Here is a 15,925-nt window from a genome sequence, read left to right as displayed (position 1 = left end):
GTCTACACAGCCTATGACCACCTCCTATACCATGTCTACACAGCTTATGACCACCTCCTATACCATGTCCGCACAGCCTATGACCACCTCCTGTACCATGTCCACACAGCCTATGACCACCTCCTGCACCATGTCCACACAGCCTATGACCACCTCCTGTACCATGTCTACACAGCCTATGACCACCTCCTATACCATGTCCTCACAGCCTATGACCACCTCCTGTACCATGTCTACACAGCCTATGACCACCTCCTATACCATGTCTACACAGCCTATGACCACCTCCTATACCATGTCCGCAAAGCCTATGACCACTTCCTGTACGAGGTCCGCACAATATATGACCACCTCATATACCATGTCCGCACAGCCTATGACCACCTCCTGTACCATGTCTACACAGCCTATGACCACCTCCTATACCATGTCTACACAGCCTATGACCACCTCCTATGCCATGTCCGCACAGCCTATGACCACCTCCTGTACCATGTCTACACAGCCTATGACCACCTCCTATACCATGTCCACACAGCCTATGACCACTTCCTGTACGAGGTCCGCACAATATATGACCACCTCATATACCATGTGCACACAACCTATGACCACCTCCTATACCATGTCCACGCAGCCTATGACCACCTCCTGTACCATGTCCGCGCAGCCTATGACCACCTCCTGTACCATGTCCGCACAGCCTATGACCACCTCCTGTACCATGTCTACACAGCCTATGACCACCTCCTGTACCATGTCTGCACAGCCTATGACCACCACTTATACCATGTCCGCACAGCCTATGACCACCTCCTGTACAAGGTCCGCACAATATATGACCACCTCATATACCATGTCCACACAGCCTATGACCACCTCCTATACCATGTCCGCACAGCCTATGACCACCTCCTGTACCATGTCCGCACAGCCTATGACCACTTCCTGTACCATGTCTGCACAGCCTATGACCACCTCCTATACCATGTCCGCACAGCCTATGACCACCTCCTGTACCATGTCCGCACAGCCTATGACCACCTCCTGTACCATGTCCGCACAGCCTATGACCACCTCCTGTACCATGTCTGCACAGCCTATGACCACCTCCCCTCCTGTACCATGTCCGCACAGCCTATGACCACCTCCTGTATGAGGTCCACACAATATATGACCACCTCATATACCATGTCCACACAGCCTATGGCCACCTCCTATGCCATGTCCGCACAGCCTATGACCTCCTCTTATACTATGTCCGCACAGCCTATGACCACCTCTTGTACCATGACTGCAATTTTACCAATTTTACCTGGAATTTGCATATATACATATACACACATATATATATATATATATATATATATATATATATATATATATATATATATATATATATATATATATATATATATATATATATATGAACTAGAATATAATAATGATTTTCTGTTGGGCTGGTATAATAATGCTATGGAGCTGGTATGAAATTGTTTCCAGGGCTGGTTTTTATTCCCAGTCTGGCCTTGCCTATCATAGCCCAGAAGAACCCACCTCGGGGTAGGCCTCTCATGTGCTTGGCACCCAATGAGAAGGGGAACATGGAAGGCGTGATGAACACCCTGTCACCTTGAAATGCCCCCCACCTTACAAGCCAGTAAATGCTCCTCTTCTATAATGCCTGTAAATGCTGATATATGTATGGACACATAGGCTAACATAGAGGTGTGTTTACAGGCTAAAAATAGGACCAAATGCCTGTAAAAGCAGTGTTTTTTGAGCCCTAAACTTTCCCTGTAAGTTTTATCTCCCCAGAGACAATTGCAGTGTTGTGGCACCTGTTGTTTGTCCAGTACGCCCAGCTTGAGAACACAGGTGAGCGCGCTGGCAGCCGTTCCCGCTATTGAACACGCTGCACCACCAGAATCATTTCCCTCTGGCTCGGATCACTCAGGACAATTCTTATTGTTGTCAGGCCTCTAATCTTCAGGAATTTTCATCAGGTAAACGCAGCACATACAATTGTTTTTGTAAAGAGTCTCATGTCACCTCTAAATGGCTTCCTTGTATTCGGCCAATCTGTTATTTTTAAATATATTTATTTCACAAGCCGCAGCTGTGGCTCTAGAACAAAAGTCTGCTGGCTATGCTGGTGGTCTGGGGGTGACATTCAGACGCACATTACTGAGAGAGTTTAAATTCCACTACATTTCCTAATAGAGTATTTGCATGTTTTACAGTGAAATAAGGTCTTCAAAATAAATATATATATTTTTTTTTTAAAGGAAATTTTTCCAGGAAAGAAGGCCCTGAAAGCAGGAAAAAAAAGTGGGGCAATATCAACCCCATGTCCAAAAATTCAAAGAACACAGCAAACAATGAAGAGAACTTTGGGTACTGCTCCCAGATTAAATATACAAAAATAAAATAAAAACGTTATTAGCCAATTATCCAATACTATAGGAAATAATCCTAAATTGAAATAATTAAAAAAAACTTTATTTACCAATTATACAATAATATATGGAATAACCTTAATTTGAATTACAATTTTTTTTTTTTAATGAATAGCCAATTATCCCATAGGAACCCCTAAATAACAACACAAACACACTAAAAACACATAAAATAAAGAAACCACATTAGCAAAAAGAGATCAGTCAATATTACATTACCTATATACACATATACCCCAGAATAACCATTATGAGTATAAATGATATAGTTGTTTCTGGGGTATATGTGTATATAGGTGCTGCAATATTGATCGATCATAAGGCTAATGTTGTTTCTTTATTTTATGTGTTTTTAGTGTGTTTATATTGCTATGTGGGGAATCTTATGGGATAACTGGCCAATAAAGTTTTGTTTTTTTATTCAATTTAAGGTTATTTTACATATGGTTGTATTTTTATGTTGGCAGTAGTACCTAAAGCACTTTTTACTGTTTGTCGTGTTAGTAAAAGGGAATTTGCCATGAAAAAAATACACAGGCAACCATTTCTCACTTTCTGATAATGTTAGCTGCCTGTACAGTAATGCTGGTTCTTTTGCTTTAAGAGTTGAGCCACCCCGAACACCAGTTTACGGATAAGAACTATACCCTTACTTAATGCATGTTACCGGGGACCACCATTGAGTGCACCAATGCTTTTAAAGGGACCCAACAAAAGCCGGCAGAAGAACATCTCAAAGAACTGCCTCCCTGTAATAATTATTCTGCAAGCCCTTATTGATTCTCTGCCCCCTCAACTGCCATCCTCCTTTTCATTTGGACAGTGCATACCCAGTCAATATGGATGTGCTTGCTAGGTTCGCACCAGAACTTTCGAACATCGCAAACGTTTTGAAACTGAATAATGAACCCCATTGAAGGCGCCACTGACACCCAAACAACAATTTTTCCACACCCGTTACTTCTATCCAAAGTCTGTGGTAGAGAAACTAGAATTTATCCGAAAAATATCTAATCTTCTTCCCAGTGCACTACAATGTGGCCTCATCATACAGACTGGCTCCCCAAGCTGTTACTTACAAAATAAAGAATGGGACCCGAATGTGGAAAGTGCCCTTGAGGCTTATTATGCAAGTAATTAGGCATACAATGGTTATGGGTGTCTGGGTATTGCCCTGGGGGACATGTATCAATGAAAACAATTTTTGTAAAAAACGTAATTTTTAATTGAGCAGTGATTTATTGATGCTTAAAGAAGAAATAAAGGCTATTAAAAAAAAAAAAAAGACAACCTGCAAGGCAAAGGCATAATGAGCTAGTATGCATAGCATACTAGCTCATTATGAATAACTTACTTGCGCATGAAGCCCCCGAAGCGTTCCTTCATCTTCATCTTCGCCGCTGCCATGTATCCCGGAGTGACTTCCGGGTCTCGCTGCTCTGGCATGGGGGAGCTAAAGTCCATAATGAGGATGGTAGTGACACAGCCCCAAATAATCCACAATGGCTCAAAAGTGATATGGTCCACAAATATTTAGACAGACGAAAGGTTGATAAAGCACCTGGACCAGATGGCATCCACCCACGGATCCTAACAGAATTGAGCTCTGTCATTTCAAAGCCAATGTTTCTAATTTTTATGGACATATTAATGACGGAATGGTACCACTGGATTGGTGTAGGGCCAGTGTGATGCCTATATTTAAAAAGGGAACAAAGTCTTTACCAAGTAACTATAAACCTGTTAGTTTAACTTATATAGCCGGGAAGTTACTGGAGAGTTTAATAAAAGACCACATAGATGAGTTCTTGCTGTAAAAAAATATTTTAAGCAACAGACAGCATGGACAGCAACCCCCTGCTTGCCTTACCCGGGAACACCACCATAGCTGTGAGAGGTAGACAGGAGACAACGACTTCTGATGTATAAGTGATACATCCTTTTATTATTTTGTTACATTGTAAGTTCACAACCATAAGGAAAAACATTTTAAATAAACACGTTTTAGTTACTGGATTACGCTATGTATATTCTTGTTTTGTGCTTGTGATGAGCAATAATTTAGATGGAGCGATGCAGTGTTTGCTGACAGCAATTATCTAAAGATAAGTGCATAACCCAGCACTATCTGGTGAGTGGATTACCTTGGGGGAGTGTTACATCCACGGTGTGGTGAAGATGATCGTCTGGAATTAAAATCTGCAAGGATTTCTCTTTGGTAGACAATCTTATATTCAGATTGGCTCACATACATTGATAAAGTGGACTTTTTAGTAATCTTAAAAATATTATGATTGTCTAGCGCTACTAATGTTTTGGTACTTTTGTGCTATAACATATTCCCAAAGTTACACGCATGGCTTAAATACCATAATTTTACACATTTGGAATCAATTAAATGATTAGTAATCGATCAAATACAAACTAAATCCTTTTCTTATACATCCTCATATCACAGGTGGGAAAATGGTTAGCAAAGCGTAGAACTCGTTCAACTCGTTTAATCTGTCAAAAAGAAACGTGTACACAATGTATCACTATCTGGCCATCACATCGATTGAATTATCACCTAAGTAAACAAATATAAATCGAGATCTGTATTCAACCCCTTAGGGGCAATAGTATCAAGAAAATTAATCCAATATACCTCTCACTTTCTTAAAATGGATTTTCAGTTACCACCCCTCCTATTCTTATTAATTGCCTCCAGCACCATGAATTTTAATTGAGAAATCAAATGTCCTTTCTCCAAAAAATGTTTTGCTAAAGGCAACTGTACCAATTTGTTTCTGATTGAATATTTGTGCCTTGCTATCCTATCTTTAACTTTCTGAATGGTCTCTCCTATGTAAAGTAACCCACATGGACATTTTATTACATATATTACATATGACGATTGTCAAGTGTAATAACCTTTGATCTTAATATTATACCACTTATGTGGATGAGATGTACTCTTGCCTTTTATCATGGAATTACATTGTATACACGATAGACATGGGTATGACCAAGTATTACGGGATCCTATAAAGGTTACTAATGAGCTCGGTGGGGTATATTGGTCAGATCTGCCCAATTGATCCCTTAGTGTTCAACCTTTTCTATATGAGGATAAGGGGGGGCTTGGAATTCACTAATATTCGGATAATTCTCTCTTAATATACCCAAATGATTCTTAAGGATGTTATGGATACAAAGTGAATATGGATGATAATGTGACATGGATGATAATGTGACATAAATGGAAATCTCCTATCATTTCTATGGTGATGCCTATTATCTGCTAAATGTGTACGTTCCCTTTTAACTAATGACACTGTAAAACCTCGCTTAACAAGCCTGGCTTCCATTTCATTTAGTCTTACTTCACATTGTTGTGGATCACTAACAATTCTTTTAAGCCTGTACAGCTGGCTCCTAGGTATCGACTTAAACACGTGGATTGGACATTCCGACAACAAAATCCATCGGAATTTTTCAGACGGATGTTGGCTCAAACTTGTCTTGCATACACACGGTCACACAAAGTTGGTCGGAAATTCCAAACGTCAAGAACACGGTGATGTACAACACGTACGACGAGTGGAGAAAAATGAAGTTCAATAGCCAGTGCTGCTCTTCTGCATGTGTGGCACTTTGTGCGTCGGAATTGTCTACACACGATGGAATTTACGCGAATGGATTTTGTTGTCAGAAAATTTTAGATCCAGCTCCCAAACTTTGACGGAAATTCCGATGGAAAAAGTCAGATGAAGCCTACACACGGTCGGAATTTCCAACAACAAGCTCTGATTGCACATTTTCCATCAGAAAGTCCGACCGTGTGTACAGGGCATTATAGTGTAATCATTGATTACGATCAGTATTTTTTATAAACAGATCACTCTCTATCTTTGTACCATTTATTTTCAGCGCTGTGAACAAAAATGAAATCTCCCTATTGCTATGCAAGACATTCAATTTCAAACCTGGGACTAAATCATTGATATACTGATCAAACAATAAAGGGTTCCAATATCACCATCCCATACCAGAAAAATATCATCTATAAATCGGAACCACCCCTTACAGTGTTCAGGAGGGGTCACAAACAATACAAGAAAAGGAGTATCTAGGTGAGTAACAACCAGACTCCAGAACCGTCTGAGGCATTCGAGGACAATGTGGTATATAATATCTCTTCTATATCATTAACAGAGACTGAAGTACAGGTATTAAATAGAGGTTTGGGCTTTTGCCCTAAAGAAAAAAATGAATGAATTTGTGTTGAGACAGGATTTATATCGGTTTTATAGGAAACATAGATGGAAAGCTTATTTTTTTTGAAACAAGGTTTACCAGATCTATTACCATTACATAGTTACATAGTAGGTGAAGTCGAAAAAAGACACAAGTCCATCAAGTCCAACCTATGTGTGTGATTATATGTCAGTATTACATTGTATATCCATGTATGATGTGGTCGTTCAGGTGCTTATCTAATATCTTCTTGAAACTGTTGATGCTCCCCCCACTGAGACCACTGCCTGTGGAAGGGAATTCCATATTCTTGCTGCTCTTACGGTAAAGAAGCTTCTACGTAGTTTAAGGTTGAACCTCTTTTCTTCTAATTTTAATGAGTGGCCACGAGCCTTGTTAGACTCCCTTCCGTGAAAAAGTTTTATGCCTATTGGGGGGTCACCAGTATGGTATTTGTATATTGAATACAGAGATTGAACTGTTTACCCCATCCTCCAGGTCATTTATTAACAAATTAAATAGAATTGGTCTCACCACCGAACCCTGGGGGACCCCACTACCCACCCCTGACCATTGTCTATTAAGAATTTCAATTTTAGAACTAAAAGCACCACTGCACCTCCTACCTCTGCCATTGAGATGTTCATTGATAAAGTAAATGCAGACATTGATTCAATTTTAGGTGATAGGTCTAAATTGGACCATATACCAAATAACTTTGGCTGCAAAGAAAGTGAAGCTCTGTCCTCCTTGTCGGCTCAGCGAGAAATTTTTATCATACCGGCGAACAAGGGGGGGGGGGGGGGCTATTGTAGTTATGGACACCCCGGCGTATAAAGCTGAAGTACTAAGGCAGCTATCAGCAGGGCCACTGATAGAAATCATGGGGCCCCGTACAGCCTACCTGATGGGGCCCCCTTCAGCTCCACCCTGGCCCCGCCCCTGGTCCCTCCTTCAGCCCCACCCCTGGCTCCACCCATTGCCCCTCCCGGACCCCGCCTTGAAACAATTTTGCAGAGTATTGGCGGGGTAAGTATTGCAGAGTATTGGCAGGGTAAGTATTGCAGAGTATTGGCAGGGTATTGGCAGGGTAAGTATTGCAGAGTATTGGCGGGGTATGTATTGCAGAGTATTGGCAGGGTATGTATTGCAGAGTATTGGCAGGGTATTGGCAGGGTAAGTATTGCAGAGTATTGGCAGGGTATGTATTGCAGAGTATTGGCTGGGTAAGTATTGCAGAGTATTGGCAGGGTAAGTATTGCAGAGTATTGGCGGGGTATGTATTGCAGAGTATTGGCAGGGTATTGGCAGGGTAACTATTGCAGAGTATTGGCAGGGTATTTATTGCAGAGTATTGGCAGGGTAAGTATTGCAGGGTATTGGCAGGGTAAGTATTGCAGAGTATTGGCGGGGAATATATTGCAGAGTATTGGCGGGGTATGCATTGCAGAGTATTGGCGGGGTAAGTATTGCAGAGTATTGGCGGGGTAAGTATTGCAGAGTATTGGCAGGGTAAGTATTGCAGAGTATTGGCGGGGTAAGTATTGCAGAGTATTGGCGGGGTAAGTATTGTAGAGTATTGGCGGGGTATGTATTACAGAGTATTGGCAGGGTAAGTATTGCAGAGTATTGGCGGGGTATGTATTGGCAGAGTATTGGCAGAGTAAGTATTGCAGAGTATTGGCGGGGTAAGTATTGCAGAGTATTGGCGGGGTAAGTATTTCAGACTATTGCCGGGGTATGTATTGCAGAGTATTGGCAGGGTATGTATTGCAGAGTATTGGCAGGGTAAGTATTGCAGAGTATTGGCAGGGTATTGGCAGGGTAAGTATTGCAGAGTATTGGCAGGGTATGTATTGCAGAATATTGGCAGGGTATTGGCAGGGTATGTATTGCAGAGTATTGGGTATTGGCAGGGTATGTATTGCAGAGTATTGGCAGGGTATGTATTGCAGAGTATTGGGTATTGGCAGGGTATTGGCAGGGTATGAATTGCAGGTGTTGAACCCCCCCGCCCCCCCCCCCCCCCCAAAGCAAGCATTCACCTCACCTTTAATTGTCCACAAGATCTCAACTCGATCGCCCGGCCCCTGCTCTCTCTGCTTGCCTGAGTCGCCTCTCACTTTGCTACTAAGTTCTTGTCATGCGGAGAGAGAGAGAGAGGATTGGGAATATCACTCCGCAACACCATAACATTATATGCTGGCCGGGAATTGTGCAGTGTGCAGAGCATTAGGAGCGGGTGCAGAAGACGTATTCTTCGGCGCCCAAAATACAAGAAAGAGTCCCTCCCCTGCAGCCGCATACTGCAACGAATACAGCACATCGCACATTTAAAAAAAAAAAAAAGTTTACCGAACAGGGGGGCGGGGGGGGGGGGGATGGGGGTGGTGGTCACTGATCGGTGGAGGAGGAACTTTTTTTTTTTTTTTTTTTTTTTTTACATAAAATTTTGCAGTTCAGGTTGCTCAGGCCCCCCTGCTGGTCAGGCCCAATACAGCAGGGCCAGTTGTACTGGCCTATCAGCGGCCCTGGCTATCAGATATGCATATATATAAATGATGGACTCTTGCCCCCTGTTTTTCAGGTTCAGTATAAAATAAAAAAAGCGGTATTGAGAGTTCTTAACCATTTCAGCCCCGGAAGTGGTTAAGAGAATACCCCCCCCCCTTACGTCTGAGTATTTTTTTTTTTCTTATTCAAACAAGCAGAACAGCGGCTGAGAACACAGGAAACTTGCAACATAAAACGAGCTGAGCCGTGAGTCATCCAGCCTGGCAATTGTAATCTAGAGAGTGTAGAAATGAGGAAAACAATTCATAGTAAACACACGGCTGGTACGCGGCCAACAGGAAAATCTTCCCACATAAAATGTCCATGAGTCCTTACCTGCAACACGCAAAGCATTCTATAGAGAACACGCAAAGCAGGTTGTATACGTTGGGTCTGAGGGGGATTCTGCACTGCTCTGTTGACAAAACGCAGTAAACACATATGCGCTTTTGCTGCCTTGTACAACATTTTTGATACGTTTGCAGGACTCCTGTCTCCAATCATGCGCCTGTGAAACTTGGACATGAGACTCAAACCCCCCCCCCCCCCCCCCCATAGTTTCCTTTTTTGATGCGTTTTGCATTCATTTAATCTTTTACCACTTCCATCAGCTCCTTCCCCACAGTTACAACCTTGTGTACCACCTGCCCCACCCTATTAGATTGTAAGCTCTTCTGAGCAGGGCCCTCCTAATCCTCTTGTATTTTATTGTATTATAACTGTATTATCTCCCTTTTATATAGTAAAGTGCTGCGTAAACTGTTGGCGCTATATAAATCCTGTATAATAATAATAATAATTTCAATAGGGTGGTGCATCTTGTGTCCCACCTGCCCCACCCTATTAGATTGTAAGCTCTTCTGAGCAGGGCCCTCTGATCCCTCCTGTATTGATTTGTATTGCAAGTTTATTGTCTGCCCTCATGTTGTAAAGCACTGCGTAAACTTGTGGCGCTATATAAATCCTGTATAATAATAATAATATAATAATAATAATCTTTGGTGCGTTTTTTTAGCCCCGGTTCACATCTATGAGGTGCAGGAAACGCGGTGAATCCTGAGCGGTTCCTGCACCGCTCCATTAATGTGATCTGCCACTGATGTCGATGTTAAATTAATGACACCCCAAAGCAGGTCACAAAACGCAGTGCGATCGATTGCAAGAGACAGATCGCTTGGGTGTGAGCGTAATGCCGCGTACACACGACCGGACTTTCCGGCAGAAAAGTTCCAATGGTCTTTGCGACAGACTTTCGACGGAGTTCCGAATGAACGGACTTGCCCACACACAAACGGACTAAAGTCTGTTTGACAGTCCGTTCGTTTTGAAAACGTGATGACGTACGACGGGACTAGAAAAGGAAGTTCAACAGCCAGTAGCCAAGAGCTGCCCTTGCGTCGTATTTGGTCCTTCAGACCTGCATACAGACGAACGGTTTTCCCGATAGGAATTGAGTCCGTCGGACAGATTTGAAACATGTTCTATTTCTAGGTCCATCTGAATTTTTTAAAAGAAAAACGATCGGACTATCCCACACTTGATCAGACTATCCGACGGAATGATTCCGTCGGACCCAAGTTTGGTTGTGTGTACGCAGCATTGCACACAAACACACACACAAAAAAAAGATGCACTTTTTTGTGTGGTGAGATGTAAATTGGCATCTCTCCCAACTGTCCCTGATTTCGAGGGACTGTCCCTGATTTGGAACAAAATCCCTCTGTCCCTCATTCCTCCTCATTTGTCCCTCATTTTGGTCCGATATATATAAGGTGTAGAAAAAATGCACTATTTATCTTTCAAAAAGTGTTTCCCAGTGCTAAATCTTTCATCCAATTTCTAAATTTCTGTATTTTTAAATTTCAAAAGGCAATATAAAGAAATAGTAGTGGTAAAAAAAAAAAATAAATAAAAACACTTGTGGGTTTAACTAATATATAAATATATATATATATATATATATATATATATATATATATATATATATATATATATATATATATATATATATATATATATATATATATGTATATATATATATATATATATATATGTATATATATATATATATATACATATATATATATATATATATATATATATATATATATGTATATATATATATATATTTGTATAATTCTCCTTTAACCAGTTCCCGACCGGTACATGCCGATGTACGTCGGCTGAATGGCATGGGCAGGCATATTGGCGTACAGGTACGTCCATTTTTATATGCCACCCTGCCATCGCGTGCGCGCCACCCGCGGAGCGCTCGCGTGCCGGTCGGGACCCTCATGAGTCTGGTCGCGGGTCCCGTGGACTCGATCGCCGCGGGCATACCTGCGATCATCTCACGGGACGGCTGAACGGGGAGATGCCATTGTAAACAGCATCTCCCCATTCTGCCTAGCAACAAGTGACACTGATCTCTGCTCCATGTGATTGGAGCAGAGATCAGTGTTCACTAACACACAGCCCAGCCCCCCCCACAGTTAGTAACACGCCCCTAGGAACACTTAACCCCTACACTGCCACCCCCTGGTTAACCCCTCCACTGTCAGTGTCATTTACACAAGAATCACTGCATTTGTATAGCACTGATTGCTGTATAAATGACAATGGTCCCATAAATGTGTCAAAAATGTCCGATGTGTCCGCCATAATGTCGCAGTCACAATAAAAATCGCTGATCGCCGCCATTACTAGTAAAAAAAAAAGATTGATAAAAATGCCATAAAACTATCCCCTATTTTGTAAACGCTATAACTTTTGCGCAAACCAATCAATAATCGCTTATTTTTTGCACTATAAACAAAAAATTCTGACAATTTTGAAAAAAAATATATATTTTTTTTACTTTCCGCTATAAAACGTATCCAATTAAAAAAATGTAAAAAATCGAATTTCTTCATTAGTTTAGGCCAATATGTATTCTGCTACAGGTTTTTGGTAAAAAAAAAAATCCCAACAAGCGCACATTGATTGGTTTGCACAAAAGTTATAGCGTCTACAAAATAGGAGATATTTTTATGGCATTTTTATTTTTATTTTTACTAGTAATGGCGGTGATCATCGATTTTTAGCGGTACTGAGACATTGCAGCAGACAAATGGGACACTTATGCCCCGTATACACGAGCGGATTTTCCGTCGGGAAAAAATAGGATAGAATAGAATTCCGCTCAAGCTTGGCTTGCATACACAAGGTCACACAAACGTTCTCTGATCTTTCAACCGTCAAGAACGTGGTGATGTACAACGCTACGACCACCTGAGAAAATTAAGTTCAATGCTTCTGAGCATGCGTCAAATTTTTTCCGAGCATGTGTGGGAATTTTGCGTATTGAAATTGGTGCAGATGATCGGAATTTCCGATCGGAACTTTTTCCGACCGAAAAATTGAGAACCTGCTCTCAATCTTTTGCTGGGGGGGAACTCCGCCAGAAAAAGTCAGATGAAGCATACATACGGTCGGAATTTCCGACCAAAAGCTCACATCTGACTTTTACTGCACACAAATACAATATAATACTCAATGTTTTGATTAAATATAAAATATAATGTTATGCCAAGTAAAACAATAACTAACATGTCAACCTTTAAAATTGCGTACGCCCGTGGAACGGCGCCATCTACAGTACCTAAATATCTGCGCAGGTGATGCTTTAAAAGCCTTTACAGGTTACCAGTTTAAAGTTACACAGGATGTGTAGAATTATTGCTCTCACTCATGTTCATGATGATACCTCACATGTGTGGTGCGATCACCATTTACATATGTGTGCGGGACCTAGGTATGTGTTTGCATTTGCACATGAGCACGAGAGATGCTGGCACTTACATTTTTTTTTCTTTTATTTAAAACTTTTTTCTTTTTTTTACACTATGCCACTATCCCACACTATTTTTCATACTGTGGGGGGGGGGGGTTCTAAGAGGTGGTGGTTTGGGGGGATTTGTGTTGGGGGGGATGGGTGTAAGAAGATTTGTGTTGGGGGGGGTATATGGGGGAAACTTGTACTGGGAGGGGGGATTAGAAGTTGTAAGGGGGAAGGTGTGTACTAGGAGAGGAAGTTTTAGGGGCAGAATATGTGTGCTAGGAGGAGTCATTTTTTTGGGGGGGGCAAATTTGTACTGGGAGGAGTGGGAATTTATGTTTAAGGGGTAAGAATGCATAAATATTGTGCAACCAGGGGGCCAGGACAAAAGGTGGGCAGGAGGGGAGGCGGCCCTGTGTGGTATCATGTGAGGTTGGGGGGCGCCACAAGGAGATTGGGAGGGGGGTTTGTGTTAGAAGGCGGAATTTAAGGGGCGGCAGGGGGTAAGTATTGTTCTGGGTGTGGAAATTTGGGGGGGGGTGCTAAGAGTAGTGATTTAGGGGGATTTGTGTTTGGAGGGGGGATGGGGGAAGAAGCTTTGTGCCAGAAGGAGGGATTTGGGGCAAATTTGTGTTGGGACGGGGGATTTCAAGTGGGGGGGGGGATAGATGTGTACTAGGAGAGGAAGTTGTGGAGGGCATGGCCTGGTTGAAGTCCAGGTTGAGTTTGTCACTCTCATCACCAATGTAGGACCACATGCATCTCCCAACATTTTGAGATGGGAGTGAGGGACACCTACTATAAAATGTATGTAGGCATAGGACACGCTTCCTGCCACACCCCCTTAAAGGAGAATTAACCCCAAAAAAAGGTTAATTAAATCCACAAGACCTCTTTTTTTTACCACTACTATTCCTTTATATTGTATTTTAAAATTTACAAATGCAGCAATTTAGAAATTGGATGAAAGGTTTATCACTGGGAAACACTTTTTGAAAGATAAAAAGTGCATTTTATATACAACTATATAGATCAGACCAAAATGAGGGACAAATGAGGAGGAATGAGGGACAGAGGCACATTGCTCCAAATCAGGGACAGTCCCTCTAAATCAGGGACAGTCCCTCCAAATCAGGGACAGTCTCTCCAAATCAGGTACAGTCCCTCTAAATCAGGGAAAGTCCCTCCAAATCAGGGACGGTCTCTCCAAATCAGGGACAGTCTCTCCAAATCAGGGACAGTCCCTCTAAATCAGGGACAGTCCCTCCAAATCAGGGACAGTCTCTCCAAATCAAGGACAGTCCCTCTAAATCAGGGAAAGTCCCTCCAAATCAGGGACGGTCTCTCCAAATCAGGGACAGTCTCTCCAAATCAGGGACAGTCTCTCCAAATCAGGGACAGTCCCTCTAAATCAGGGACAGTCTCTCCAAATCAGGGACAGTCCCTCTAAATCAGGGACAGTCTCTCCAAATCAGGGACAGTCTCTCCAAATCAGGGACAGTCCCTCTAAATCAGGGACAGTCTCTCCAAATCAGGGACAGTCCCTCTAAATCAGGGACAGTCCCTCTAAATCAGGGACAGTCTCTCCAAATCAGGGACAGTCCCTCTAAATCAGGGAGTTGGGAGCTATGCCACATGGATGTGCGGCTTTAGGGATTGCCTCTTTCGTTTCCTTAAAGGAAGTTTTAGGGGTAGCAGATTTGTGCTAAGAGGGGTGAATTTCTTTCTTTTTTTTGGTGGGGGGTTGATTTGTACTGGGAGGAGGGGGAATTTATACTTAGGGGGTAAACATTCAGGTTAGTTCTCAGTGTATTTGTGGGGGGATTTTTGCTGACACATAATGCTTTTACATCTTGGGTGCTGGGTGTGCAGGGGTGCAGTTTAGGATGTTCGCCCTGGGCACTAGATGCCCTTGTCCTGGCACTGCGTGCAACATAAACATTTTCAACTACCACCATTTTATTTTCCAGACTTTCAAAAAATATATCACTTTGGGGGGATCTTAATGTCATTTATAGCAAAAAAATAAAAATAAAAATGCAGATTTCAACATGTGTGTGGAAAAATGGAAAAAAAATTGCGCCGGTAGACAATTGGTTAAACAATTACCAACCCCACAAATCTGGCACTTTTCCAGCACCGTATCAAGATCACAAAATGTTTTATTGCTGAGACATTAAACTTACAGTTCGGTGGCGTTTTTTGGGATGTCCTGCGGAACCTGCTCCACGTCTCTCCCTTGGCAGATGAATACACTTCCATGGTGACGGCACGCAGAGCCGGGGTGTAGGAGCACCAGGGTGCCGAGATATAGAAGGATCCTCATGGCTCTGCTCCCTGCTGACTTCCCCAGGCACTGAAAGTCCCAAAGTTTTGTGACTTCTCTTGTACTCCGGTCCGCCTTCAGAAGTCAGCCGAGCCTCCCGGTGCTGGGGGAAGAAATCATTTTTTGGAACATTTTAGCAGCAAAAGCTGGAGGTGGCAACAATGTGAGGAACATTACAAGTCCAACATCTTGGTGACCTTGAAATAAAAACGGCCAATAGATAGCTGCAGGGCTCACGCCAAGCACAGGGAACGCAGCACACAACCTTTTTTTTTTTTTTTTTTTTTTTTCTTGTACCAGTCTGTTTATCTGAGGTTGCAGATGTCCTTGAATCTCTTACCTCACTGGTGTTGTTAAAGAGAAACAAATATGGACAAGAGGAGAAGACTTTATAAAACCAGAGCCAAACTGGAGATGGCTCCTATATCGACCGTATTTTAATAAAGTATAGAAAAAAAAAAAGAAGAAAAAAAAATCGAATTTTGGATAGAGTGGAGATAGATTAGATCAGGTTTTTATTGGTGTCCGTGT

The 15,925-nt window shown here is 42.1% G+C and overlaps 1 protein-coding gene across 1 annotated transcript in view; it reads right to left on the bottom strand.

Annotated features, from left to right (window-relative positions):
* FSHR (follicle stimulating hormone receptor) overlaps positions 1-15,643 on the bottom strand; it is a 242,230-nt gene extending 226,587 nt beyond the window's left edge. Inside the window, exon 1 of the mRNA XM_077485598.1 lies at positions 15,255-15,643. Within this exon, the coding sequence (XP_077341724.1) occupies positions 15,255-15,394 (140 nt within the window). The 5' untranslated portion in view covers positions 15,395-15,643. The remainder of the gene's footprint in view (positions 1-15,254) is intronic.
* Positions 15,644-15,925: the final 282 nt, after the last annotated feature.

Source organism: Lithobates pipiens, unplaced genomic scaffold (assembly GCF_037356315.1).
Source record: "Lithobates pipiens isolate NorthernLeopardFrog02 unplaced genomic scaffold, aLitPip1_a1.2 Scaffold_18, whole genome shotgun sequence".
NCBI lineage: Eukaryota > Metazoa > Chordata > Amphibia > Anura > Ranidae > Lithobates > Lithobates pipiens.
This window is presented reverse-complemented; position numbering and strand designations above follow the sequence as displayed.